Source organism: Clarias gariepinus, chromosome 16 (assembly GCF_024256425.1).
Source record: "Clarias gariepinus isolate MV-2021 ecotype Netherlands chromosome 16, CGAR_prim_01v2, whole genome shotgun sequence".
Classification (NCBI taxonomy): Eukaryota; Metazoa; Chordata; class Actinopteri; order Siluriformes; family Clariidae; genus Clarias; species Clarias gariepinus.
The window spans coordinates 28367694-28394909 of NC_071115.1; the positions used below are offsets into that span (position 1 = coordinate 28367694).

General features: G+C 40.3%; 1 protein-coding gene across 3 annotated transcripts; it reads left to right on the top strand.

The window, feature by feature from the left end:
- The first annotated feature begins 13869 nt into the window (after positions 1–13869).
- Positions 13870–26288, top strand: rnf44 (ring finger protein 44). 3 transcript variants are annotated; one of them, XM_053514859.1, is made up of 11 exons: positions 13870–14096; positions 17062–17267; positions 17524–17761; positions 17908–18075; positions 19850–20023; positions 20331–20498; positions 20589–20704; positions 21561–21648; positions 21874–21995; positions 22096–22195; positions 22281–26288. In XM_053514859.1, the coding sequence occupies exons 2-11, from the start codon at positions 17161–17163 to the stop codon at positions 22341–22343; spliced, it is 1344 nt and encodes a 447-aa protein (XP_053370834.1). In that variant the 5' UTR covers positions 13870–14096; positions 17062–17160; the 3' UTR covers positions 22344–26288. The 3 variants fall into 3 exon arrangements, with proteins under 3 accessions (XP_053370834.1, XP_053370836.1, XP_053370835.1); XM_053514861.1 differs by having other exon boundaries at positions 17908–18027; XM_053514860.1 differs by lacking the exon at positions 13870–14096 and adding an exon at positions 14763–14836.
- The last annotated feature ends 928 nt before the right edge of the window (positions 26289–27216 follow it).

Here is a 27216-nt window from a genome sequence, read left to right on the forward strand (position 1 = left end):
TTTATCTTACTTTCGGCAAGGAGTAGGACAGCTCCTTGGAAACCATGTGACATCACTTATTACAACACTGAGAGCCACAACGTAAGCTGCAAATTATAGTGGTGTACAGTAGGTGTTGAAGTTTTTATGACGGTTATTAGAAGTTTTAAACAGTGGAAAATTCGAAATGTTGATTGAGAAGACTTTATGCACAGATAAAACTTACAGATGCCTCCATAATAGAGCTGTGAAGGACTGTCATAATCTGATCAAAATTACTTTAAAAAAGAAAACCAAACTGGAGAGAAGATGAGATCGAGTGGACAGTAGTTTGTAGACCCATCAATACCACCTGTCAGTTTGCTGCACACACCCCAAAGGAGTGTCAAAAAACAGTGATTGGTGAATTTTTAGCTCATAACAGGAATCTCAAAAAACAGGGTACGCTGTCAAATAATGTAATGTAATATACTAAGTCCATGATCACTTCGCATCCATAACCACTTGTAACCCCTTGAGTGTTGATGCTGTGATGATGTTTTCAGTTCACATAAGCCTCCTCGTCGGTACTCGGGACGATTATTTTTAATGTGTGCGCCATGGATGATGCCCACGACTCCAGGGAACTCAGCGAAGCACACGAATGCAGCTTGTTTTTTGTTTATTTCATGCTGCATGGTGGGTAAATGTATCAAAATGTACCAGATCATCACTGTTGCAAAGGTGGATCTTCGCTGTTAATAAACAAACGTAAAGTAGCAATCATCTTAGTTTCTATGGAGACAGCTTATGAAATGTTTGTTGATGGACCAGCTGCAACCCCGCACACGATCTGTCACAAAAAGTGTTGTTGTTTTTTTTTTTTGTCCAAACTTTATGTTTTAATGAGCTATGTGTCATTCAATGTTACCAAAACGACCCTCCTCCGTGCATGTCTCTGTCTGAATGCCATTTCCTCACAAACTGTTAGGACATTTCAGCGGCTGTCCTAAATTTTGGTGAAGAACAATGAGTCATTTCCGATTTTAATAATGTTGATGAATTGCTTTTACTTCTACTCTTAAACGTAGAACCAAAATTGTGTCACTTAATTTTTGGCCACTTAGCAGCGATTTCCTATCAGGGAGAGAAAATCTTTAAAATTATCGTATATAATTTTCCTGTATATTCAGGTCGTCAGCTGACTTAATGTTATTGCCACATAACATTTCTGAGCTTTGACCTGACCCACTAAAGCAAGTGAAAACAATGCATGTATGCATCACTTCATGCGCCTCCCTTCTTACCCTGACCCAGATCAGGATTGACCCATCGCTTTGGAATAGGCTCAATCTGAATTTATTAAACCACATGGCCTTTTTCCATTGCTCCAAAGTCCAATCTTCATGGTCCCTTGCAAACTGGCACCTTTTTCTAATTAGTCTTAAAAATGTCAAATTGTGGACAAGCCATATGGCCAAACACTGGACCTCCACTCTTCTGGGAAGGCTTTCCACTAGATTTTAAAACTTCATGAGCATTAGTGAGATGTTGGGGAGAAGGCTCAAAGTTCCAGTTCATCCCACAGGTATTCAGTGAGGTTGAGGTCACAGGGCTCAGTGGAGGCCATTCAAGTTTTCTTCATCCAACCTTAACAAGTTTAAGTTTAAGTGAAGGGAAGTTGTCATGCCACACACAGTGTAGGAAAAGAAAGTGTACACGATTGTGCGGTGGCACTTTTGCTTAATCCTGAATGGGCACTGTCGCTTTGCACCTCCAGGGTCAGGGTTTGATTACTTCCTCTGGGTTTATGTGCATGGAGTTTGCATGTTCTCCCCATGCTTTGTGGGTTCTTCCACAAACCAAAGACATGCAGGTTAGGCTAACTGGCATTCCCAAATTGCCTGTAGAGTTAAAAATTAAATAAAAATCAGTAAAGGTATATTTTGGGAGACCATGAGGTGTACCTTGTGGTGGGGTGACTCGGTAGATTATTTTGGTACTAGTTTAGGGTTACTTGGTCACATGACCTGGCAGGTATTGAAGAAAAAGGAATTTTAAATAAATGAATAAATAAATAATTATTCCAATTAGTCCAATAAGTGTCTGAGTTTGTTCCAAAAATATTTGTGTAAAGTAAACATTTTCTCGCCTGAATTAAAACACAGCATGTCATTTAAATACGCCACACCCCTACAGTAGATTGTAGTGATGTCACAACTAAGAAATGTTGAACATGGCAGTGCATGAGCTTCACGGCAGCTCAAGGGTTCATGTAACGTACTGTATTAGTGAAGATGGTAGTGGAAGTTTCCGGTTAGGGAAACTGAGGACAAGTCAGATTGTTCCATCTGAAAGGTTTATTGGGATTATTTCTGCATACATGAGGCATATGATTGGTTGGGTAGGTGCTGCTGGGTGTATGCGTGTATGTGTGTGTGGTCTACAGTAAACAGAGGCAGAATACAATAACAAAATCTTAATTCTTAACAATATTAGAGGTAGTATTAAAACATTGGGCATTATCCAAACAGGATTAACAGTCAAGTTGTTAAACCATAAAATTAGATTAGGTTATGTACCATAGTGCAGTGTAGTTGGTACAATGTGTTCCACAAAGTACCAAACATAAAAATAGACAACAGAAGGAAGTGCTTAAATTATGACTTACAGTATCTCTTACTAACGTCCTACAGAACCTAGGTACTATCGGCAACATTTAACATGATATGAAACTGGTTAGCAAACAATGTTATAATTATTAATGTAATTAGTAAAGTCAACAAAGGATTGATAAGCAGTGTCTTCACTTTGGAGCTTGTCATAAATACAATATACGGACGAAGTTACACATACTAGCAGAGGTTTATTGTATTCTGTTTGCATTGTATTCTGAGATAGGGTTTTAAACAAACAAACAAACAAATATATAAAGTAATACATTAACGAAAGCTGTATTCAATGACGCCCGATATTAGAATAGACGCCGAAGATGATATTAGAATAAATGGGACAGGTGTCCTGGTCAGTAACAAGTTCCACACTGCATCCGGACAAAACTTTGTCAACGGTCCCTAAATTACTGCTTCAGAATATCAGAGTCTAATATCCGAATATCTAATGAACCTCACAGTAGGCAAGATATCTCTCTCTCTCTCTCTCTCACACACACACACACACGTGTCTGCTCGGATGGCTTTGGATTATCCCTGCACCTTCCTATGGTGAAAGCTGCGGAATGACTCACTGATCCGGAGAAACGATTCACTGAACCGGATCATCCAACACCGGCAACACCGGATCCGTGTGTGTGTGTGTGTGCGGATGAGACATGGAAGCAGTGAGTGGAATCCGGGCAGATTAACCATCAGGTAGGAAGATATGGTTTGGGATGTTTGCATGCGCGCTCCTGTGTGTGTGTGTGTGTGTGTGTGTGCGCGCGCGCGCGCGTGGAAAGCTCATCGGGTTTGTTCCAGTGTTTACACGCCAGACTGGAGGTGCATGAAGATGCCTCTTAGTTCTGTGGTTGGAAACATGCCGTCCACATGACCTCATGCTCGAATCCTGAATCAGGACGGTGTGTGTTAAACCCCCGGTGGCGCGTTTGATCCTCCTAACGGTCCGCTCTGGAACGCTCTGTTCTGTGGCAGCCTTTGATCTTGATAAGGATACAAAAATAACCGACTAGAGCCTTGAACTTAAATTGTTTACAATAAAAAAAATTAAAAATCCTCAGATGTCTTATGTATAATAATAATAATAATATAAAAACATGATGTTCTTTTTTGCTTAAATGCTCTGTAAGGCTTTCCAAAAAACGCCTTTTTTTTTTATTTTTAGGATTTTTTATTTTATTAATGAGCTCATATAAACATTTGTAATTTAATAGGAATACAATGTATTACATTTTATCATTTTTTTTGTTTAATCGTCAAATGAACATCGAATTGCATCTTTTTTATTTTTATTTATTATTATTATTATTATTATTATTATTATTAATATTTATAATAATAATAAAAATGCCGGCTCGTCATTTGGCGCAAAGGTTTACGTAACTCGGGCCGAATCCCAAACAACTCTGTTTCCCCTACATGAGTGCACTTGATAGCACACAGACTGAACTACTTATGCTCCCTATGTAGGCTAGTGAAGCTGTTTAATTGTGTCACAAGCCAGGTTTCTGTTTCCGGTCATACACTCGATTAAATTAATAGATGGGTTCTAATATAATAATAATAATAATAATAATAATAATGCAGTTTTATTCAAGTCTGTAGATGAGTATGTTTTAGGTTTACAGTGCTAATTGTTGGTCAAACATTTGCTTTCATCACAATGTTTATGAGTGTAGGCTCATTTCTCACAAGCATTTTTGTCAAGATTTGCCTCTCTTCTTGAAAAGTATTTATATTCTGATATAACAGAGCTAGATATACAAATACGCTGCTCGTCCTCACAATGATCCAGCATGCTCTAACAATAAGTTGGTTATTTTTATAAAAGGAAAGTACAACACAACTTGTGAAACTATTAAAATAGGTGTAATATAGTTGGCATGGTGGCTTAGTGGTTAACACTGACGCTTTGCACCTCCAGGGTTTGGGTTCATGTACTGCCTCGCGGTCTGTGTGCATGGAGTTTGCACCTTCTTCCTATGCTTGGTGGGCGGGAGATTAACCCAAATATCTAAGAAACGGACTAGTCTTTAGTCGTTCGCTTAAAGATTGCGAGTAACTTAGTTAGCTGGATTTGATTGTTGTGGATTTGTCCTGATCTTGGATTGTTTCGTTCTTCTATGCGCATCTCACATTTGCTGTCATAGCAACATGTCCGTAAGCTTGAACCTGCTCGGAAGCAGGTTTATTTCATGTAAACAGGATTAGGGCTGCGTTTCTGTAGGGTTATGATTGGTCCTGAGGAAATCCTCAGGATAGAACAGACTTCATTTTATTGCCACATAACATTGCTGAGTCTAGACCTGAGCAACTCCAGATCATAAAACTGTCTCCAGAAACTTGTAGAGTGCACACTATGCATGATGGGTGCATCGCTTCGTGCTCAACCCTACTTTGACTTGTCCATCGCTCTGGAATAGGCTCAATCTAGTCTCACCATATATATTTATCTATATATGAAAGATACTTTTCTTTAAATACATCTATATATATCTATATCTATCTATCTATCTCTCTCTCTCTCTCTCTATATATATATATATATATATATATATATATATACAGTATATAGTGCTGTCTGCCGTGCCATTTGCAAAGTTTACTTGGCACTCAAACAGTTTTTGAGGGCATTTGTGTTATTTCCAAGCCACTTAAGACCCCAGGCTGTAAAACAGACGTTTTTTGCGATTGCAGATATGGTATAGATATTGTTGATAAAAATAATGCAATTATGATCATTCCAATAAGTATGAAGTGTGTCCCCAGGCTTCCCTAATGTGATTGGTGCCATAGACTGCACCCACATTCCTATCAAGGCCCTCCAGGCCCCAATGAAGGGGATTTTGTGAATCAAAAGGGTGTTCAGTGTTAAAGTGCAGGTAAGTTAATATAATAACTATTTTAACATAATGGAATGAAAAAGTATGCCTTTGACTGATTTCTAAGATGGTGTGCGATTCTTTGTGCCACATTACGAATGTGGAAGCCAAATGATGGTTCAGTGCATGACTCCAGAATTTTCAGAGAGTCACATTTGTTCCAACGATTTGAACGTGGTAAGGGAAATAGAAAATGTGAAACTCAATGTTTTACGTACACCTACAGGGCTAACATAATTGACTTTTCCCATAAAACAGGTGATTACGATGGGGTTCTTGTTGGAGACAGGGGTTATGCCTGCAGGCAGTATTTCATGACTCCATTCCTAGACCCAAACCCAGGTCCACAAGCCTGATACAATGCAGCTCTAACTAGGACAAGGGCATGCATCGAAATGACCTTTGGGCAACTGAAGGGAAGATTTCAGTGTCATGTTCATGTTCTGTGTTATACAACATCGCCACCATCAGAAAGGAGAGGACCCCTGTGGTGGAGGTGCATCCTGATGATGACCTCCAGCCAGTGCACTTGGATCAACCTAGTGGAAAAGCTGCACGGGACAGAATTGTGGAATACCATTTCACATAATTATTTACAGAGTAAAAGAACACTGCACAAATAGTTATTTTCTTGTGTTTTATTTGAAATTAATTACATATTTCATCTTTCGCCTGCATAAAGAGAGATAGAGAGTGTTATATAAGGTCAACAATAGTAGGGTACCATGTGTGAAAGTCACATCACTTACTGTGAAGTTCCTTTTGAAGCAACTGAATCTAAAAAAAACTACAGGGGGGCACCTCAATACGTGCCTCTCACAACAAAATTTAATGACAAGTATAACACTAGGTCATTACGAAAAGGTGCGCACTCACCTCATTTACTACAGTATAATTTAAAAGACAAAAAAAAACACAATAAATACTTGACTTATTACACATGCTTCAGGCGTCACTTGATGTCGTGGGACAGGTAAAAGTGTGGGCGTGTTGTTTGTCATCCATAACTAATGTAGTATTAATTTATTCTTACTCATGATTTAAGAGAGTTCAACTGACTAACACACATTGTTAGTTAGAAATCAATCACTTTTCCAATACAAATTAAATCAATTACCTGAAATAAAGGTGGTGCTGCTGCTGCTGGTCCCCTGGCTGTGGGTCTAAGGAGGGGCTACCCCCAGGGATGCCCTCCACAATTGGTCTGTTACTATTGAAATCCACGGCGAGCTCTTCTGCTGGAGTATAGAGGGAGGGGGCCGGACCGCCACCTGTTTTTTTCTGTTCCCACTTTTTCTTGGTTGCTGTTTTAAACTATAAAACACATTGATATACAATATCTAAATAAAATATCAATGAACATAACATGGGCATCACTCACGCATTTAATTTGTTCGCTACTTTTCGCCACCAGCCCTCTCTCCCGGCTTTTGCAACATTTGTTGTGTTTCCTCGAGTCTTTATTAAAGTTCGAAATTCCCCGTAACCGTCTAATAAAAGCTCTTGCTCCGCTTGAGAAGAACATTGTGCTCGCTCTTTTGCCATTTCGTCAACCAATCGGAGGGCTTGTGATCAGTGTTTCTACTGTCGATACTGACTTTGGGCCGCACACACACTCACTAACGTGTTGACAATCTCTTCATTTCTCAGAATCACAGCAACCAAGTTTCTTGCTGACACACTCATCCTTTCGAAAGATGGCGCTGTTTCCATCAATATATTAAGACTTTTCATTCAATATACTGTATACAGTATAGACTTTTTATTCAATTCTCTCTCTTGAATATTTTCCTAAACGGCTTGCCACAATATATATATATATATATATCTACACAACCTACACACAAACCCGCACTACACACCACGCACATCCCACACACACAACACATCCTACACACACACACACACACACACACACACACACACACACACACATATATATATATATATATATATATATATATATATATATATATATTTACATAAAATAAACCTGCTTCCGAGCAGGTTTAAGCTTACGGACATGTTGCTATGACAGCAAATGCGAGATGCGCATCGAAGAATGAAACGATCCAAGATCAGGACAAATCCACAACAATCAAATCTAGCTAACTGAGTTAGTGACGTACGAAGAACGGACCCCTCGTTCCTTCAGCTCTAAACAAAATAGTTCATAGTAAGTTCATGTTAGGTTTAATAACATAAAAGTTATAAAGTTGCCAATTGGAACAACATCATTTACATTATAATACAATCTGGTTAGTTCCGTCGTGGTGTTACTAATATGATTTCCAAAACAGAATACATTTAACTTTTGCCAATATGTGCAGAATAAACACCTAGAAGTGGTTGTTTGGCTATATGTGATTATAAGGCCCCAGCACCATGACATCAGTACGATGATGACATGACTATGATGTAATCACCATCGTCCTGATAATGCTGTTTTAATAGTGCTGATGTCATAAATGTGCGAGGGCTCTCTTGGCCCTTTAAAGATTATTACGGCCCAAGCACTATGACATCAGCCCTATGCCTTTGTAGTGTGTGAAGGGCCATATTGTTTTCCTAGGCTTTTTTTCCAACATTTAGGGCTTTTGCGGGGTCTTAACATTCAGAAAAACTCATAAGAATTGGCAGACAGGTTGGAATCTGCTGCTTTTAGGAGGCCTGAGAGAATGGGGCCCGGGTGTGGCTACAGCTACTTATCCTGGACACAAACACACAACCTACACACAAACACTACACATCCCACACACGCAACACATCCTACACACACAACACATCCTACACACACACTACACAAACATACAGCTTCATGTAATATGCACCAGAAAGACAGACTTTCAATGCCTTAATTATGCCATATTCAGTGCTCTAAAGGCACACAGGTTGTGCGGTGCACCCAGGTGGCCAAGGCACAGCACTGGGCATTGCGTTCTGGATGAAAAAAAAAAAAGATGAAGACTTTCATGTGGTGGAAAACCTACTATTATACTGTAGGCTCTTCTAGGTTCTATGCTTTATTAGTGTATAATTGCTGAAGACTCCTTCTACAAATGTTAATTATACATTTGTTAAATACCAGAAAGTTAATCAACACTTTTTCTGACCATTCAGATTGGAGGGTTTAAAGGCGCTGTGTTATAATGTCTGTCTTTCGATACAGCCTAATCGTCCAGTGCTATAAATATTCCCAAAAACATTTCGCCTGCTCATCTTGCGTTATTGTTGGCTTATTACTTTTTGTCCAGGTTAATGTCAGGCATTGAATTTGCTCTTAAGGTTCTCGCTGTCCTGGGATTCAAACTCAATACCTTTTAACCTCTAAGCTACGATGAAGATACATTATGAAACTGCTGCATGATTTATTAGAGTCATAACAGGACCATACTGTGTAATGTGTGATACTGCTCGATGATGATGATATTCTAAGGTACAGTACTGTGCAAAAATGTTGACCCCCCCCCCCCCCCCCCCCCCCCCCCCAACTGTTTGTATTAAATTGAACAAAATGAAATTGTGTAGATTATATAAAAGATACAATGGGAACAAATATTTAACAGGCTGCAAAGTGCCTAAAGGCCTGCTAGGAAAAACTGCTTGTTTATGTGACAACCTCAGCAGCGACCTCATTTCCCCTCTCGTCAGTTCCAACCACTCAGCATTCAGCATCACCAGTAAACTAATCAACAGCCTGATCATCTGTCATCATCTGGACCTGTTTCTCACTGGCTCATGCCTTAAGTTAGATGTTTTTTAATGCGTGAATGATTTATAGGTCTTTGTGTGGCTTAACAAACAAATATTATGGTTCTGAAACTGCTCAGGTACAGGGACTGAAGTGAAAAATGAGAAGCCTGGAGGGCTTTTTCTCCAGACTAAATCAAAAACACAAGAAAGTCTGGATCCTTTGAAGCAAAATCTGAAGAAATGAGGGGAGACTCATGTATATGTGTAAATATATATATATATATTGATGGTAATTACTCTTTCAGGGTAATTTAATCAAAAGGCTTCCATGGGAAAATCGTGAGTGTTTAGATGTTCGTTCTGAGGCAGCAAGACAGGAAGGATCAGCTCCATTGCTGCTTGTTAAAGATATATTAGAGGTTGTTTTTATAGCCATATAAATGAAATACAATCTGCTTAATGAAAGTTAGATTTAAGAATAAAAAAATCAATGAGCCATCTGGGAGCCGGAAAGAGTCGACTCGTGTTGGGTGAGATTGATCTGAGACAGTGAAATGAGCAGGAACTCCCATCTCTCCTAAACAGATGTGCTACTGGTTACTGCAAGGTAGTTATCAGTGTTTTATAGCAGCTAATGCAATAAAGGTCATTACTAAACCAGCATGATTAGGTAGTGTTGGTAAGGAAACACACCCTGCTCTTAGAGCTGAAGATAGAAATGCTGTGTCATGTGGATGAGGGATGAAGTGCTGCCTGAGAGACCTCGCATGAACCGGCTGCTGAGATGGAATAAGTGCTTGTGGGGAAGGACGTACGTTACGGAGGACAGTATTGTAAAGCAGATGTAAATCCACAGCTAGTTAAATCCTTGGAATATTTCCCCAGTCTTAGCTGAGATGTAAATTCAATACTTTTTTTTCCTTTTCCTGCCAGAATTTCCTACCAGTAGCACAAATTTATAACTCTGTCAGTCTGTGCTACTTTATAAATGTATCATAGCTATTGTTCTGAATGGCTGTAGCACTGCAAAAATATAGTACAGTTTATAGTTTTATAATACCAACATACTGATAGCACTTTGTGACATGTTTTTAACATGTGCTGTTAATGTAACCCCTTTAGCTTTAATACTGGTAGTCATTTTCGACAGGTTAATTGAACCTTATCAGTCAAATCCACTAGTCGACTGTTAAATTAACTTTGGAAATTAAACTATGCAATAAAACACATAAACTACTTAACAAAAAGAAAAAAACTTTTGTTACTAAACATCAGCGGTGGCTTAGTGGTTAGCACTATCGCCTCGTACCTGCAGGGTCTGGGTTCGATTCCCACCTTAGGGTCTGTGTACATGGTGTTTATATGTTCTCCCTGTGCTTGGTGGGTTACCTCTGGGTACTCCGGTGTGGTGCAGATTAGGTTAATTGGCATTCCCAATTCAATCTTTTTGAAATCCTTTCAACTTTTAACACAAAGAGCGACAAATGGTTATTTTTCCTGTACAAGACCAATCATATATATGTATACTGTACACTACCGTTCAAGTGTTTGGGGTCACTTTCTAACTTCATTATCGTTCCTGATTTTTATTTCTTTCTACATTGTAAAGGAATGCTAAAAGCATCCAAAAAAAGCATTAATCTCCTTTGAACAGTTAATGGTGAGATGTGTCTGCTACTTCTGCTCTGTAAAGACTTCATAACGCCTCTAATCTGAGGTGCTGTTAATTGGTCATTTTTCAGCCTGATAACTCTAAATGAGCTTCTCGTCTGTGGCAGAGGTAGGTTTTGGTCTCGCCCTCCTGGGATGGCCTTCATGAGAGCCAGTTTCATTATGGTGCTTGACGGATTTTGCAAATGCACTTGACAATACTGTTCTTGCAAGAACTATTACAGAAAGGCTGACCTCTGTGTCTTAAAATAACAACTAACTGTTGTTTTTGTTTTTGTTATGTAATTACCTAATTCCATATAAATATTCAAATTTCCAAAGAAATTTGCAAGTGACCCCAAACTTTTGAACGGTAGTGTGTATATATATATATATATATATATATATATATATATATATATATATATATATATATATACAATCAGCATCCCAGCTCATCCCAAAAGTGTTTAGTAGGGTTGAAGTCAGGTTTGTGAAGTTAAAGTCAGGTTTGTAGACACAAAAAGGCAAAACTCTAAAGCTTTGAATCGATGTGGATGAATTAGAAATAAAGAATCACATACAGATAAGAACCTGGTTGCCTCGGCCAAGAGGTTAAGATTCAAGCAAAGGTGGGTCATTCATTAAGATAGCTGCCAAATATACATCACAGGAAAAAAAAAATCAGATTTGAAGCATATTGTGGTCTCACAAACTCACAAACTGACTCACCTTCAAATTTACTTGTTATAGTACTGAGCTTGTAAAAGTTTACAGTAAATTAAAATAACATGCTCTCTCTCTCTCTCTCTCTCTATTTGCAAAGGTCTCCACTTCTAATTTCAAACACTCGACATGATCAGTAGAGGCAAATCATGCATTTATGCATAATAGCCAGCAGGTGGTGACATTACTGCCTCAAATACTATGCAACATTTTGGTTATGTACTGCAAGGTCATGCAGATTTGTAGCGGAGTAGAAAGTACAGGTATTTGTCGTATGATGTAGTGGAGTAAAAGTAAAAAGTATCCACTGATAAAACTACTCAAATATAGTGTGTATATAAGTACAGTAATTAATACAGTAATTAAGTAGATGTACTTAGTTAATGTACACACATCTGGTATGTAGTAATTATGATGATTGACTTGCAAAAGAAGTGATTATCATGAGATGATCATCATGGTCGTGAAACTAAAAATTCCAGGCGTTTTTTGGAAAAATATATTTTTTTTCTGAGGTTCTGACCGAATTCTGTGTATCCCGGCCAGAGTTTTGGATCCCCAGTCTTTGAATGTTTTTATCTCACTCACTCATTCTCTATACTGCTTATACTGTACAGTGGACTTGGGGCACAAGATAGGGTATAATCTGGATAGGGTGCCATCTTATGGCAAACAAGCACACACACTACGGGGCAAATTGTAAACGGCAGTTATCTTAATCAGCATGTCTTTGGACTGTGGGAGAAAACCAGAATACCCAGAAAAAACCCACCAAACACAGGGAGAACATGTAAACATGAAGGTTCGAGGCTGCAGTGCTAACCACTGTGACATTGTGCCATCTAGTGGCTGAATGTAATAAATTTATTAATAACATAATCTGAAACATTTTATTACAAGAAAGAAGGTACATCTTATGTTTTATCTAGTAAAAATGAATACAAAATGAATAATGCTCCAAGTGCATTTTTAGTAGTTCTTACCATTGGACTGGTTTGGGAAGAAGATCATCTTAAAAAACATTAACTAGCATGATGAATTATTTAGTTCTCAAGGGTAAGTTGAGTCCTTAGTTCATAAGGTAACCCTGTTTTGTCAAATAATGATGTAACTTAATAGAGAAGTGTAAGTGGGCCATCTGGGTCATGGCACTGAGGTGTTAGAAAGTTATTCATAGATGGTTTACCATTTTTCTAATTATTTTTATAACCCCAAAACCGAAAACAAACCACTGAAAAATTCAGTTTACTTTTTCATCAAAACGTACAGTATAATTTTCAGTATAAAGACAAAAATAAAAAAATTACCGAACCACTTTTTTGCATTTGTTTCAAAACCAGACGAAATTCTAAAATTTAATTTACAAAAAACCTTGTAACCCTTAATGTGCAAGAACACCCCCTCAAATACCCTAGCAACGAATATATAAAAGCCACGCCCCTAAATACCCAGTTAAATCCCACTTTAGCCTAAATATATAAAAGCCACGCCCCTAAATACCCAGTTAAATCCCACTTTAGCCTAAATGTATAAAAGCCACGCCCCTAAATGCCGCGTGCACACGAAATGCGTAAAAGCCACGCCCCAAAAAACGTTAAATGCCCCGTGACCAGTTGTAAAAGCCACGCCCCAAATGCATCGTTAGCGCTAAATGCGTAAAACCCACGCCCCTAAATACTACGTTAATCCAAAATGTGTAAAAAACACTCCCACAAAATACCCCGTTAACGCTAAATGCGTAAAAGCCACGCCCTAAATACCTCTGCACCCCAAGCAAAAACTTAAAAGTATAAACTTTAGAGTCACGCCATTTGTGTTTAAAGGGAAAACAAACTAAATGAATAGTGCTCAGTGCTAGTTATGCATTATTTCCATTATTTGGAGACACATAGGTTTTTGGGCACACAATCGGAACGATTTTTTTTAACCATGTTGGAAACAAATATTGAAGAAAAAAAAAGTAATAATAAATTGTATCCTGACTGACCTTCGCGAATGATGGTGGGTGTTTTGGAATGATATTGGCGGGGGCGTGGCCACCTCTGTCGATGTGACGTCATCATAATAGGGACGGGAACGTAAGCAACCCGACACAATGACAGCACGCGCGGCGGAATGCTTGTGTAATAATAAACGCGTTTGAGGAGTCTGACCGTTAGAGAGAGAGCGAGGGAGAGAGAGAGAGAGAGCGCGCGAGCGGGGTCAGTTCCGGATTGTGTGTGTGTGTGTGTGTGTGTGTGTGCGTGCGTGAGATGTTAAAGCGGTGAAGAGGAGAGAGAGAGAGAGAGAGAGAGGCAGACAGACAGAGAGGAGTTTATCGGACATGAGAACAACACAGCGGCACCTCGGATCAACGGGTTTGAGTTAACGGTTATAACCGGATCCACACTCGGACTTTACACCGTGAGAGCCGATATATACACACACACACCCTCGGGGTAAAGGGGTAAGGAGTGTGTGTGTGTGTGTGGAGAGGAGGAGAAGGAGGAGTGACGAAGCCGCAGGAAAACAAGTAAGCTAAAGAGCTAGCGTGTAACCTTAGCGTTAGCCTCAATGCTACACGTTTTGGTGTGTTTTAAAGCTACACATATGTGCACCCGCGTTTACAGGAACACTTTACTCTTTATAAAGGCCAGAAATGAGCATTTATATTGTTCTATAAGTTTAGCGTTAGCATGTTTACACGCAGCTAGGCTGGGCTAAGCTAACTGTGCGTTTCCTGTTTTGGTTTCGCGTAAACAACAACAACGACAATAACAACAGCAGCAGCTGTTCCGGGTGACGTCACCTTAGACCGGGCAGCTCGATGCTGTTTTCGTTTGTTTTTGCTTTTTAAAAAACATTTTTTTGTGTTTTATTCGGTGTTTTTCTTTTTGCGCTTTAGCCGAGCATGCTAGCCCAGGAAGCTAACAACAGACTCAGTCAGCCCCATGCGCGTGCCCTTTGTGCTCGCTGTTTATACACACACACACAGAGTTCTCTGACTTTATTTTTTAAACTTATAGAAGTGCACGTTTATAGAGTTGCAGGATTAGAAATGACGTGCACCTGGTTGGATTTTGGTGTTTGGAGTTGTGTGTATGTGTGTGTGTGTGTGTGAAAGAGAGAGACTGCACTCAGCTCATGTCTCCCTCTCTTTGTTGTTGTGCTTTGTCTCCGAGCACATGGCGCGGCTCTGCTTCACTTCACTTCATCTCTTAAACTCTTCTTCTTCATCAAACCACACGGACATGTTTATCCGCGTGCGAGAAAGTTTGTACATCTATATTTGTATTATTAATTTTATTGCAATTTTGCTATTTTAACACGTATTTGAACTTTAGGTCTTATTTTAGATTTGTTTCTCATTAACTCAGCGCTTTGTGTGTAGGTATATTTGATATTTCTTCAAAAAAAATCGATTTAAGTCATTATAAATAAAATAGTTTTTATTTCTTGTATATTGCATTAATTAATTTGTTTTCTGTTTTTGTAGTCTACTACTATGGCGTCATGAGGATCTGACGTCATAGTTGTTTTGTGTATCAAGATAAAAATGAGCTAAATATTTACTGGAGTGTTTAAAAATAAATGACTTGTGATGTACAGATAGAGGAAATAATCTATGTTAAGTAAGGATGATTAGTCAGACAAACAGTCTCTCTCTATTCAAAGTTGATTGTTTTTTAAATAAAAGGATTCATTTAATTCATTAAGTACAATAAATACATAATAATTCCAGATTGAATCCGAAAAATCAATTCAGTTACGTATCCCAATTCTCTCATGTCTTAATTCATGTTTTGTCCGCATTGATGCCCTATTTTTTTTTATTTAAGGTGAATATTCGTATTGTGGAACACACTTTCCCATAGGAAGTAATATAAATGCATATAATCCATTCCAGCCACCCAAAGAAATATTGCCAGTAATTTCCAATACTAGAATTATATTCTTTAATATAAAAACAATCTAAATATTTAGAAGACACATATAAATAAAACAAATTCAGAAAATAAATAGAAACAAAACTTTACCTAACCTTCATTTATGATGCCTCTTGGCACCGGCTGCTGTTTTAGCGAAACTGACAGTGGCTCCCTTTTCCTCTTGTTACCGTCCTTGCTAACCCGTTCTTGTTTAATCCCTTCTTGGTACCCATGGTGCTGTGCTTCGATTAAATCTAGCACAAAATGCAAAAAATAAAATAAAATTGTAAACTTGTTTCACTTGGCTTTTAACAATGATAAGTTTCAGCCAGTGTTCAGTTCAGACGCTTATATGTAGGAAATGATTTTGATTCTTAAGACGAACATTTGTAAGGTGGGGGATTAGTATGCCGAGGTTACACTGTATTATTATTTTAAATTATATGTTTGCATTCGGGGTGAGGAAAAAGAAAAGTTACATTGTCTCTATAATCCTGTGAGGGAAAAGCTGTTTACACGTTAGCAGGTGGCACAGCGGTAGGACCAAATCAGGCGCAAATTTTTGTCAAAATTTTAACAAATAATGCTACATTGGGATGTTTATAAAATAGTAATGCCCGCAGAATTACAATACCCATTAAAAAAAAAAAATATATATATATATATATATATATATATACTCTTCTTCTTCATCAAACCACACAGACATGTTTATCCGCGTGCGAGAAAGTTTGTACATCTATATTTGTATTATTAATTTTATTACAATAATATATATATATATATATATATATATATATATAGAAACGTGCTCATTGTGAGGTGGAGTTTTGAGACTTTTTTCTTTCTTTTTGTTTTTCATGATCCTAAAAGTGGTGCACTCTAAACTAATCCCACATTAGCATTTTGTGTGGTAGGAGCAAAGTATTTAAGTTTGTTTAGAAATAATAAAAATGGCGGATGACAGAGATGGGTCCTGCTGAGAACTAATGTATCTTTATTAAATTTTAAGTTAAATGTTAAACTCTTGTACTTGATGTTGGTTGGTTTGTATAGTTTAAATGCCCCGCTTGGTTTTTAAGTGAGAAAACTGATCAGCTGTAAGGAACCGGCTACAGTTAATTAATCATTAGTTACATTACATAAGGGCTAAGTTATAAAATTTAAAATTTGGAAATAACTGCAGTACAGAATCAGCATATTTATAAACTTTTGATGCTTTCAACATAGCAATATTAATCGAATCAGGACATGGGTATCATGATAATATCGTGTTGGGTAGGGACTGACGATTACAACCCCTGGTGATTGGATTATATTATGTCTTTTACATTCGTTCTATCCTGCCGACCCAGCGATGTTAATTATTTACTGTCGTTCAGAAAAAAAGGCAAATGTGTGAATCAAAACCAGTGTTTGTTTGTAGATTACAAAAACATGTTGTTTTATTATTGTCGTTATTATATTGTTCATTGATAAGTCAGTTATTGCACATTACTAATATTTTAAAGCTTAGTCATTAGGTTTTAAGGTTTATACAAACGATTCCACTTTATCTGCCTGTGACAGAGCTGAAGAGAACCTGAGGCTGCCGGACCGGACCCAAGGGGCCTCGAGCACCAGTGCTCCCCCACCCGTGGCTGCGACTCGTTCTTCACAACGTCCCCAATGCGACCATGGGAAATAGCTGTGAATAGGCGGCCGCCAACAGCCCCCTTAAACCAGAGGAGCTTCATCGGGGGTCCCTGCAACGCGCCAGTGCACCTCAGGAGAAGGTGAGATTGTGCTCGTCAGCAGTTCACTTGTGTTGTATTCTTTTAGTAAGTAAGTAATGATGTAATTCACTAGAGAGGCGTTGGTGAGATCTGAAGACAGTGGTTTAACTTGTGACCGTGTTCTAGTCAAAGAACGAACGATTGGCTCGTCGACCCGACCTGCTCAGTAAATTGTGTCCTTCTGACTTGTGCAAATATTTGCAGATGTTTAAAACAGGTAGCACTATAAAAAAATGGGTGTGGTTTGTTTCCGCAGTCCTCCAGCGCGCTGGCAGTGGGGGCCGCGAGACAGAGCGGCTGTGCACGCTTCCGCGCGTCAGGATGAGAGTTTTCCCCACGCCGCGTTTCCTCAGCAGCAGCAACAGCAGCAGCACCAGACCGTTCCTGTAGAGGAGACGAGGCAGTACAGTCAAGCCGGCGCTCCACCCCGCATGCTCCATCCATCCACACACCCGCCGCAGCAGACCTCCATCATGGTGGACCTTCATGAACAAGTAGGCTTAAAACCGTCACATTTTCATACTGGTTTGATCAAGGTTCATCGACAAATGAACCGTTGAACTGTTTTGTGTTTCTTATTTAATTCTTATGCCCTCGTTTTAATTCTTTTTTTTATTTTTTATTTCTTTTCCCACTAAAGATGCACCAAGGATCCGTTCCGATTTCTTACACAGTTACTACGGTGACGACCCACGGCTTTCCCATGCACACGGGGCAGCCGATCCCAGCGTGCAACGCGCAGCAGCTCCCAGCATGCTCGGTAATGTTCAGCGGACAGCTCTCTCTGCTCTGCTGCCTTCCTCCTCCTGTGAGTTTAAACAAGGAAGAGCCGGAAGCGTCAGTGCCGTCTGTGTAGAGCGTGCATCTCACTCCGCTCCAGCTTAACGGCAGCTTAAAGGAACTTTTTAACCAACTTGGGGCTTGCTCTTACCGCTGTAGCATTTTGGTCAAACAGTTCCTTTAGCGCATTTAGATCAGAGCATCATTAAAGCCACTTTGCATTATTTATCTCTCTTTCATCTAAGAATATCTATCGAGCCATCTGCTTAATTCATCGCATCTGTTTTGTCGACATGGCAGCCTCCACGCTCGTATTGTGTGTTGTGAGTGCGTTATGTTGTCCGAAACAGGTCGGGCTTTTTCAGAAAATGGCTGATTGTTCATTATGTGTCTGTGTGTTTTTAAATATTAAGCAAGGCAGCAGTTAACATTGTAAAATGTATAGCATTAGGTATTGTTCCTGTCTAGAAGGTGATTCTTTGGAAAGCTCACAATCTACATCTTGATAGATAATCAATAATTTGTGGAACAGGATGCATTTCAAGCAGGCAACAGTTCAATATAATGATTTAAAGATGTTTCAGCGTGATGCAAGTGCTAGGTCTTTAAGGGGTCTAACTACCCTACACTGCAAAACCAAAGGGGTGGAGTCAAACCTAATTCTGTTCCCTTAAACCTAATTCAGCCCTTTCTACCCCAGCAAAGTCAAATTTAATGGGGTGGAATCAAACCTAGTTCAGCTCCTCCTATCTTTGTGGAGTCAAATTCAAGGGGGTAGAGTCAAACATCATTCTGCTCCTCCTACCCTAGTAGAGTAAAAATAAAAGTTAAACTTAATTCAGCCCCTTTTGCAAAGTCGAATTTAAGAGGTGAGCAGCAGAGCAGTCAATTCCAAGGGGGTGAAGTTAAACCTAGTTCAGCTCCTCCTACCTTTGTAGAGGTAAAATCAAGGGGTGGAGTCAATGCTAATTAAGCTCCTCCTACCTAGGCATCGTCAAGGTCATGGGGTGGAGTCAAACTGTTACCAGCTCCCTTAACCCCAGTAGTCAAGAGAGTGGAGTTAAACCTAGTTCAGTTTCTTCTGCACCAGGAGAGGTAAAGAGAAGGGGGTGAAGTCAACCTAGTTCAGGGGGGACTTTTGAATTGGGCTCCTTCTGTAGTAGAGTCAAGGGTGAGGAGTCAAACTAATCAGGTTCCTTCTACCCGGTTCTACCCCAGTAGATTCAAAGTCAAGGGGTGAGCCCCAGAGCAGTCAATTCCAAAGGGGTGAAGTCAAACCTAATTCAACCCTTCTTTAATGTCCAGGGCTGGAGGTATCTTGTGTGTTTTAGGCTGGAAAAGTGTGTTGTATTGCGGTGTGGATTAGTACTAGTTTTATAATTAAACTTGGATTAGGTCCAGCTCCACCCCTGGATTTTTGGATCTCCTCTGGTTCCTCCATCTTGTTGCCCCAATTTAGACACTACATCAGGAGTGTCAAACTGTATCCACTAGGGGCCGTGTGGGTGCAGGCTCTCATTCCAACCATGCAGAAGCCACACGTAATTAGTCGTCGTTGGTTTTCAGTACACTCTCGGGTGTAGCTTCTGCATCCACATGGTTTTTTCTAATTCCAGTGTGACGCCCCTGCACTAGAAGAACTGTTGCTTAGGGACTACTAAATGACAGATTTATTCCCTTTTTTCAAGCCAGTCTCTTGTAGTCTTTACCACTACAAGAGACATCCAACATGAGGGGGGTGTTTTTCAGTTCACTGTTCAATCAAGTGACGCTCATATCGGCGTGTGTTTGTGTCTCTGCAGCTAATCCAGGCGTGCACCATGCATCACTTACCCGTATCCTACCAGGCCTTTCCGCCCCTCATCTCAAGCGAGCATTTCCTTCTGCACCCGAGTCCTCCAGTGGCGGCGCATCAACCTCCGGCACTGGCACCACTCAGCCACTTTATCCCCCTGCAGCCCCAGCACCCACGCATGGTGAGTCACTCACTGGGGCAAGTCTGCTACCCTGTTAAAATTCTCAGTTGTGGACTGTGATATTACCCATAACACACTTGAAATTCAGCGTGCAACTGATGCACACTACAAACGAAACTATTTAAAAAAAATAGTTTTTAACCCATTTATAGTTAAAACTTTTGTGCAAAACAAGCTTCCTCTTATCTTTCTTAATGTTAAAATGTAGGTGTTATTCGTACCCTTATTCCTATGTGCGTGTTTGTTTGTCGTTAGCCACGTTAGTGTTTTGGAGTGAAAATGCCGTTTGCATTTGCGTCTTCCTCAGCCCCTGCAAAGAGTGGACAACGAAGTGGACCTGAGAGGAGAGCAGCGCCACCTGGGAACGTTCTCGTACCCTGCGGCTCATCACCCACCAGCAGCCATGCCGCCCTCCGTGCCCCTGCAATACCACCTGCCACAGGAACCCATACACCAGGAGCTGCCGTTTGCGGTGGTGAGTGGAACAAAAATAAATAAATAATAAAAACTGAACAGGATCTCAACTGACCCTTTCATGATGTGTATTGTTTTTTGTTAATTTCAGACGTATCCACACATGCTGCCCAGACGTGGGAGTGGCCAGAGGTATCGCTTACAGCAGCCGCTGCCTCCTCCACCCCCTCCTCCGCCCTACTACCCCGGCTTCCTCCCTTACTTCCTGTAAGAATCTTCTTCACATACGTCCACGCGCACAATAAATAAGTTTTATTTTACAAAAAGTAGTTGTAGTTCTGTAGTCTGTATTTCTCTACAGGAGAGCTTACTTCTAGTGTAGAGGGCGTGATATTATATGAGCTGTTGTGTTTATATCACTACAAAGTATTATTAATAACAGCATTATAACAACGCTATTAACTACACGCCATCAGTGCCTCCGAGTGGCGCAGTGGTAAAGCGCTCGCCCTATCATCCGGAGATCGCTGGTTCGAACCCCGGGTGATGCTGTTTTCCTCTCACAGCCGGAGGCACAGAGGGAGCTGATTGGCCGGGCTCTCTCAAGGGGGGGGATGAGAGGTACTTGGGCTCCCGCATTAATCACGGCTCTACAGCCAATCAGGGGCGTCTGTAAGCTCGCGCACGCGGAAGGGGCGGCTAGCGCTTTCCTCCGAGTGTGTTACTCCGCCCCTAACGGTGCGTGAGCGAGCAGTTCGAAAAGATGCGGTCGGCTCGCGTCACGTGGTTCGGAGGAAACACGGGATAGCTTTCGCCCTCCCGACTGAGTGGTTGTGGTAGCCTTAATGTGGGAGCCCCCTGGTGACGGGGAGGAATTGGCCACGACTAGATTGGGGAGAAAATCGGAAAAAGAATTGGACAGGACTAAATTTATATTAAAAAAAAATAAATAAATAAAAAAAAACTACACGCCATCAAATCAGATTCGGATTTGAATCAGGGTTCGGTAATCGACTGTGGAGTTTTTGGGTGTGATTTAGCCTTTACAAAGCTAAAATGTGTGCCTACGTGTTTCAGGGATAACGTGAGTTTACAATTTTTTTTGCGGCATGTCTGTGTCCAGCTCGATGCTTCCCGTGCCTCCGACTGCTGTTGGTCCAGCTATCAGCTTGGACCTCGACGTGGACGATGTAGAGATGGAGAACTACGAGGTGAGACCTGAAAGCTTTCCACTCGAGACGTAAAAAAATAAATAAAATAGAATTATGGAAAAAATGGAATTATCTATTGATAAATATAGTCAGAACAGACACGCCATTAGAGACAATAACCAAGTGACATAGGCAGCAGGCTGTCATGTGCTGGGTGTCCTGATAACTTTTCATCATTACCAGCATTGATTATAATCAGTTTTATTCCTTTCTCTTCTCTCCTAGGCGTTACTGAATCTCGCTGAGAGACTCGGCGAGGCGAAGCCTCGAGGGCTGACGAAAGCCGACATCGAACAGCTTCCGTCCTACAGGTTCAACTCGGAAAAACACCAATCAGAACAGACTCTGTAAGTGTGATTGACAGAGCGGGAAGTGCTGAGGGATTTCAACATCTGAAATCATATTCATGGGTGATTTTTATTTGTCTTTTTCTTTCCCTCCTCTCAGGTGCGTCGTGTGCTTTAGTGATTTCGAGTCAAGGCAGCTACTTCGAGTATTACCCTGTAATCACGAGTTTCACGCAAAGTGTGTGGACAAGTGGTTGAAGGTGAGTTTTCTCAGGGTCGCACCTCTGTATCCGGTGCGTTCTTGTAATATTTTATTTGTCTGATTGCATTCTCGTTGTCGCGCAGACCAACCGCACGTGTCCCATCTGTCGCGCGGACGCTTCCGAAGTCCACCGCGACGTGGAGTGAGTCCCGGGCCTTTCGTCCTTCACTGGATTATAACAGCACAAAACCCTTGGAGTGTGTGTGTGGTGGGAGCAGCAGGCACACACACACATAAAATACACACACTTTTCTCACATAACACATGTGCGCACCACCCAAACTCCCGGCGAGAACCGTCGAAGCATCTCCTACACACTCCGTCCCCCACGCCCTGCCCCGCGCCGCCATACCCCGCCCCCTCTTCACCACCACCACCATCCTGTACTCAGACCTTCGACCAATAAGCAATCTTGGAATTTGTACGGATTGTGTTTAGACCTCCGCTGTGCTTCTCACGCAAGCTACTGCCTCCTCTGAGCCCGGCGAACTCCCACAAAAAAAACCCAGTTTGGCGTTTTCAAGCCCCTCCCTATCGTTATTATTATTATTAATGTTATTATTATAATTTTTTGCCGATTCCAAAGATTAACGTGTGTGGTGTTGGCATCTGTTTACACGGTTGAATGTGTTCTTGCTGTTCGCTTACGAATAATCCAAGCTGTGCTTTAGTGGTGTTATAAGGGAGAGGCCTGGGAAGGGTTCTTTTTTTTTTCCAGAGGACCTTGCTCAAATCAGAAGAACGAAGGGAGAGGGGGAAAAAAAACAACACCAGGCAAATGAGGTTTGTCCATTCCACTGTCTCTTGGAGGGGAAAAAAAAACATAGAAGAAAGAAAAGAATCGCCTGATCATTAGCTGCATGTTTGTATAGGTGATGGGCTGAAGTGACTTGTTAATAATGTATGTTTTGCAATAATGTATTAATGATTCTTTCAATAGCTCTATCCCGGCTTCGCTAAGGTCAGCGCGATCGGCGGCGAATCTTCTTTTTTTTTTTTTTTTGAGCTACCGAAGGGGAAAAAAAAAGACAAAACACACACAAGTACTGAAAACTTGGAACAGGATTGATCAAATGAATGAACCAGACGTGTGTGTGTGTGTGTGTGCGTGCGTGTGGATGTATGTATGTCTGCTCCTGGGCCTCATCGCTGTGGAGTTTTGCACTGTTGCTGCACTGGAAAAAGGTCACAAGGATGAGGACCTTGTTGCGACCTGTGACCTCTGGCCGCCTCCCATCCTGGCTGGACTGCTCGGGGAAGCCCTCCGCTCCTCTCCACTCCACTCCTACTACTCCATCCTTTCCTTTTACTCTCTTCTGGATGGTTTCTCACAAGACTGTTGTGTGGTTTATGATTACTATTATTATAATTTTATGTTTTTAGGTTTAGCAATACTCTTTCGACTCGACGAGCTTCTTGCTGCATTTCACGCGCAGGTTCAGCGGGACGGCGCCGAAGGGAATTTCACTTTCTCCTCACGTCCAAACAAGACAAAAAAAACTGACTTTGGAAAAGGTGCAGTCCCTTCTGCAGAAAGCAATATGTGCAATGTGTGTCTGTCCTGAACAAATCCTTTAGATATATATTTTTCCTTTGGTGATTTTTTTTTTGTGGGTTTTTTTTTTTTTTTTTTTCGGAGGACCGGGCTTTTCCTTATCTGTGAGCCAAATATTCAATAATTCAATACACTCTCCAAGGATACAGCTCTGCCTTCTTCAAGATAATGACAAGCACAAACTTGTTACTAATCGTTAAAAGAAAAAAAAAACAAAAACAAGTGTTAGACTCCGTAGTCGGTTGAACTTGTTTTAGATTTTTAAACTGGTGTTATTTATTGGCTTTATCTTCAGGATCGAGGGGCGGAGCACCGGCACGAATTATCCTCGGTGCGGGGGGCGGGGCCGCGGTGTAGCAATGTGAAGTAACCGTCTTGCGTCGAGAGGGGAAAAAAGAATGTGGGCCACGCCCCCCTCCCCCGTAGCGCGCCGTCGACCATGCTTGTGTGTGCCAGCTGACTGTAGTGATTCCACGACGATTTAAAGAGAAGTGATTTTTTTTTTTTTTTAGAAAATGCACTGTAAAACCTGCTCCAGCGCTTGGTTCGCTCTGCATAGACTCCTAAAAAATATAATAATAAAGAGGGTGGGGAAAAAACTAAAACAGGGATGAAATGTTGTAATAGGGTGTTTTTTTGCTACGCTAATTATAGGACACAAATATATATATATGAAATAAATATGATATATATATATATATTGCTTCCTTGTGTACACCGAGTTGCAGTTCTAATCTGACTCGCTTTGAGGGAAGTCGCCGTGATTTTAGCATGCGAGTCTGAACTGACGCTAACTCGCCAGGTGAGAATAAATGAAAAAAGTAAAAAAAAAAAAAAAAACACATACACAAGCCATTGTGATGAATTTAAACCACACTTTTGATATTAACATGTATACATATCCGTTCACTGACATATATTTTAAGAAGATGAAGAAGAAAACAAAAAAATTAATAAAAGGAAAAAAAAGAAAGAAAACTCTCAGGGCCTCTCAGTTAACTTCAAATAAAAGGAAAACAGGCGGAAAGGGGGCGGATCCGAACGTTTCTCAGTTTTCCTCAGGCCGCACATATTTTACCCGTAATCCTTTTAACGGTATTTATCGTGTTCAAGAACGGCATGCGAAGAAAAACAAAAACAAAAAAACGACAATAGGCAACATGTCAATCATCCGAGTGTTACTCAGACATGTCTGTGTTTTTTTTTTTCCGTACGTAGAACTCGTGATCCTGTTCAAGGAGAAAAAAAAACAATAAAATTAAATTTAAAAGAAGAAAAGAGACGGCCGAGCGCGTTGTCCTACCTAGACCACTCTTCCGGATATTAAACAGTGTTTTTGCATGGGGTGGGGAGAGGGGAAAAAACTGTATTTTTTATTTCAGTAAAAATATCTAGACATGTGTGGGCGACTATTTAATCGTGCACAGTATGCATGCGTGTCTTAACCAGATCCCGGCTGGATTAATCCTTTGTTTTTTTTTCTTCAGGAGGAAAAAAAATATTTTTTTGGCTTCCGGTTCCGGGGATTTTCCGGCTCAGCTGAAAACTGCCATGCGTCGTACTGCACAAAACCGAGCGAGACTTTTACGAGAAAAAAAATAAAATGAAATTATATAATAAACAAATAAACAAACGCTAAAGCCGATCACACGATTAGCAACGCGCTTGGCTTGGTTGTAGACGGCGAAGTTCCGCGATTCTTTTGGCTCTCGATGCTGACATTCGTGCTTCTGCTGTTGCCTCAGCGACTGAAACTTTGCCTGGAAAAACTCGATCACTGAAAGCCATATAGTGAAACGGTGCTAGATGTCTGTCGCTCCATTCACATTTACAGGAATGCAATAGTGTGTGTGCTATGACTTATGACTCTCACCTACTCTTTATAGCATGCCGTGCTAGTAGTTGCCCCGGAAACGCTCAGTTAGTAACGTTTGACGGGTGTTTAATTTTTAATAAAAATTATTATTTTTTTTTTTTACTGAGAATCTCTTTTAACTGTTAAGCGCGGGACGGCGCCCTTGGTAGCGCTGTCCTCGCCACATCGTATCGTATTTTACTGCCCGCGCGATCACGTCAGAGTGCATCTGCCTTAAAATCTAAAAAGCGTGTATTAAAGGGGACTTAAAAACGTTCGTCTTGCTCTCACCAAAACTTAATATGTACCTGCCATAGGGTCTTTTACCTTAAACAAGCACTATCTGTAAATGTTATGGTTTAAAGGAAAAAAAAAAACAAACAAAAAAAAGAATTCAGCTGCCATACACATAAGCATTTTAGCTTTTTTTTTGTTGGGTGGGTGGATGATTAGGGTGGAGGAAACGGGCCGGAGGGATAAGACCGGACGGGGACGTAATGGCTGTTTATATACTGTACTCTTATTTAGATTTATAAGCAAATTTTCACAATAATCTGATTCCTTGAACCTCAGTGTTACCTGTACTGAAAAGAAAAAAAATATATACACATACACACAAAAAAAATACATAGAATCTTGTAGTCTTTCTGTGACCTGATTAATAAATAATCTCACAGCTTGTGTGGTGCAGTTGTGTTCCAATAAGCAGCTCCGACTCTTTAGGACTTGTGATTTGTTGATTGCTCTGTAGATGCCACTGATTGTTTACCAATACGTTTTTTGTTTTTCTTTTCTTGCTGTGGGCTCGTGGATTGTTTACTTGTTCTAATACTTGCCCTGGCCTGTAGGGGGGAGGGGCACTGTGGCTACCCCGGTGCCCCGTCCCACCCAGATTGATCACCACCACCGTCGCCCCGGGGCCAACAACAGGGCCACACCTGTTCTGTGTTAGGTTTTGTTTTTGTTTTTTTGCTTTGGTACTTGCACATTTACAGTTACCTCATTTTTGCCATGTTTGTATTTGGAAGAAAAAAAAACACAGCAAAAAATAAAAAAGCTAATATATATATATTATATATAGGAAATGGTTCTTAATGCTATAATTTTCATTCCATTTGAATCATATTGTTTGTAGCATTTAACATATAACTAGGTATAGTGTATTATTATATACACGTCTGTATACTGATTGAAATTTTTAAGATTTGTACTTTTTTTAAATGAAAAAGTTGCTAGTTCTGCTTTACCGAGTAGTGCAATCATATTTTTTTTAATTGTTGTGGCTGATTTGAGAGGGTTGTTCACTAATAAATGTATGATGTATACCAATACTACGCAAGCTTAAGTACATCCATGCTTTAAAACAGATCACAATACAGCTGGTTTACCATTATATCACGGTTATCTGTCTGAAGCTTTCTTATATACACACACACACACACACAGAGTCTTATTTCTGCAAGACAAGCGCATCAAGTTAGATCTTTATAATAATACAGACTTCACCCATAGTTTTTATTTATGTAACGGCTATTTCTACATTAGAAATGCTGAGTCAGACCACAACGTTGAACTGGATCCCCATCATCATCATCTCTTGATTAACGCT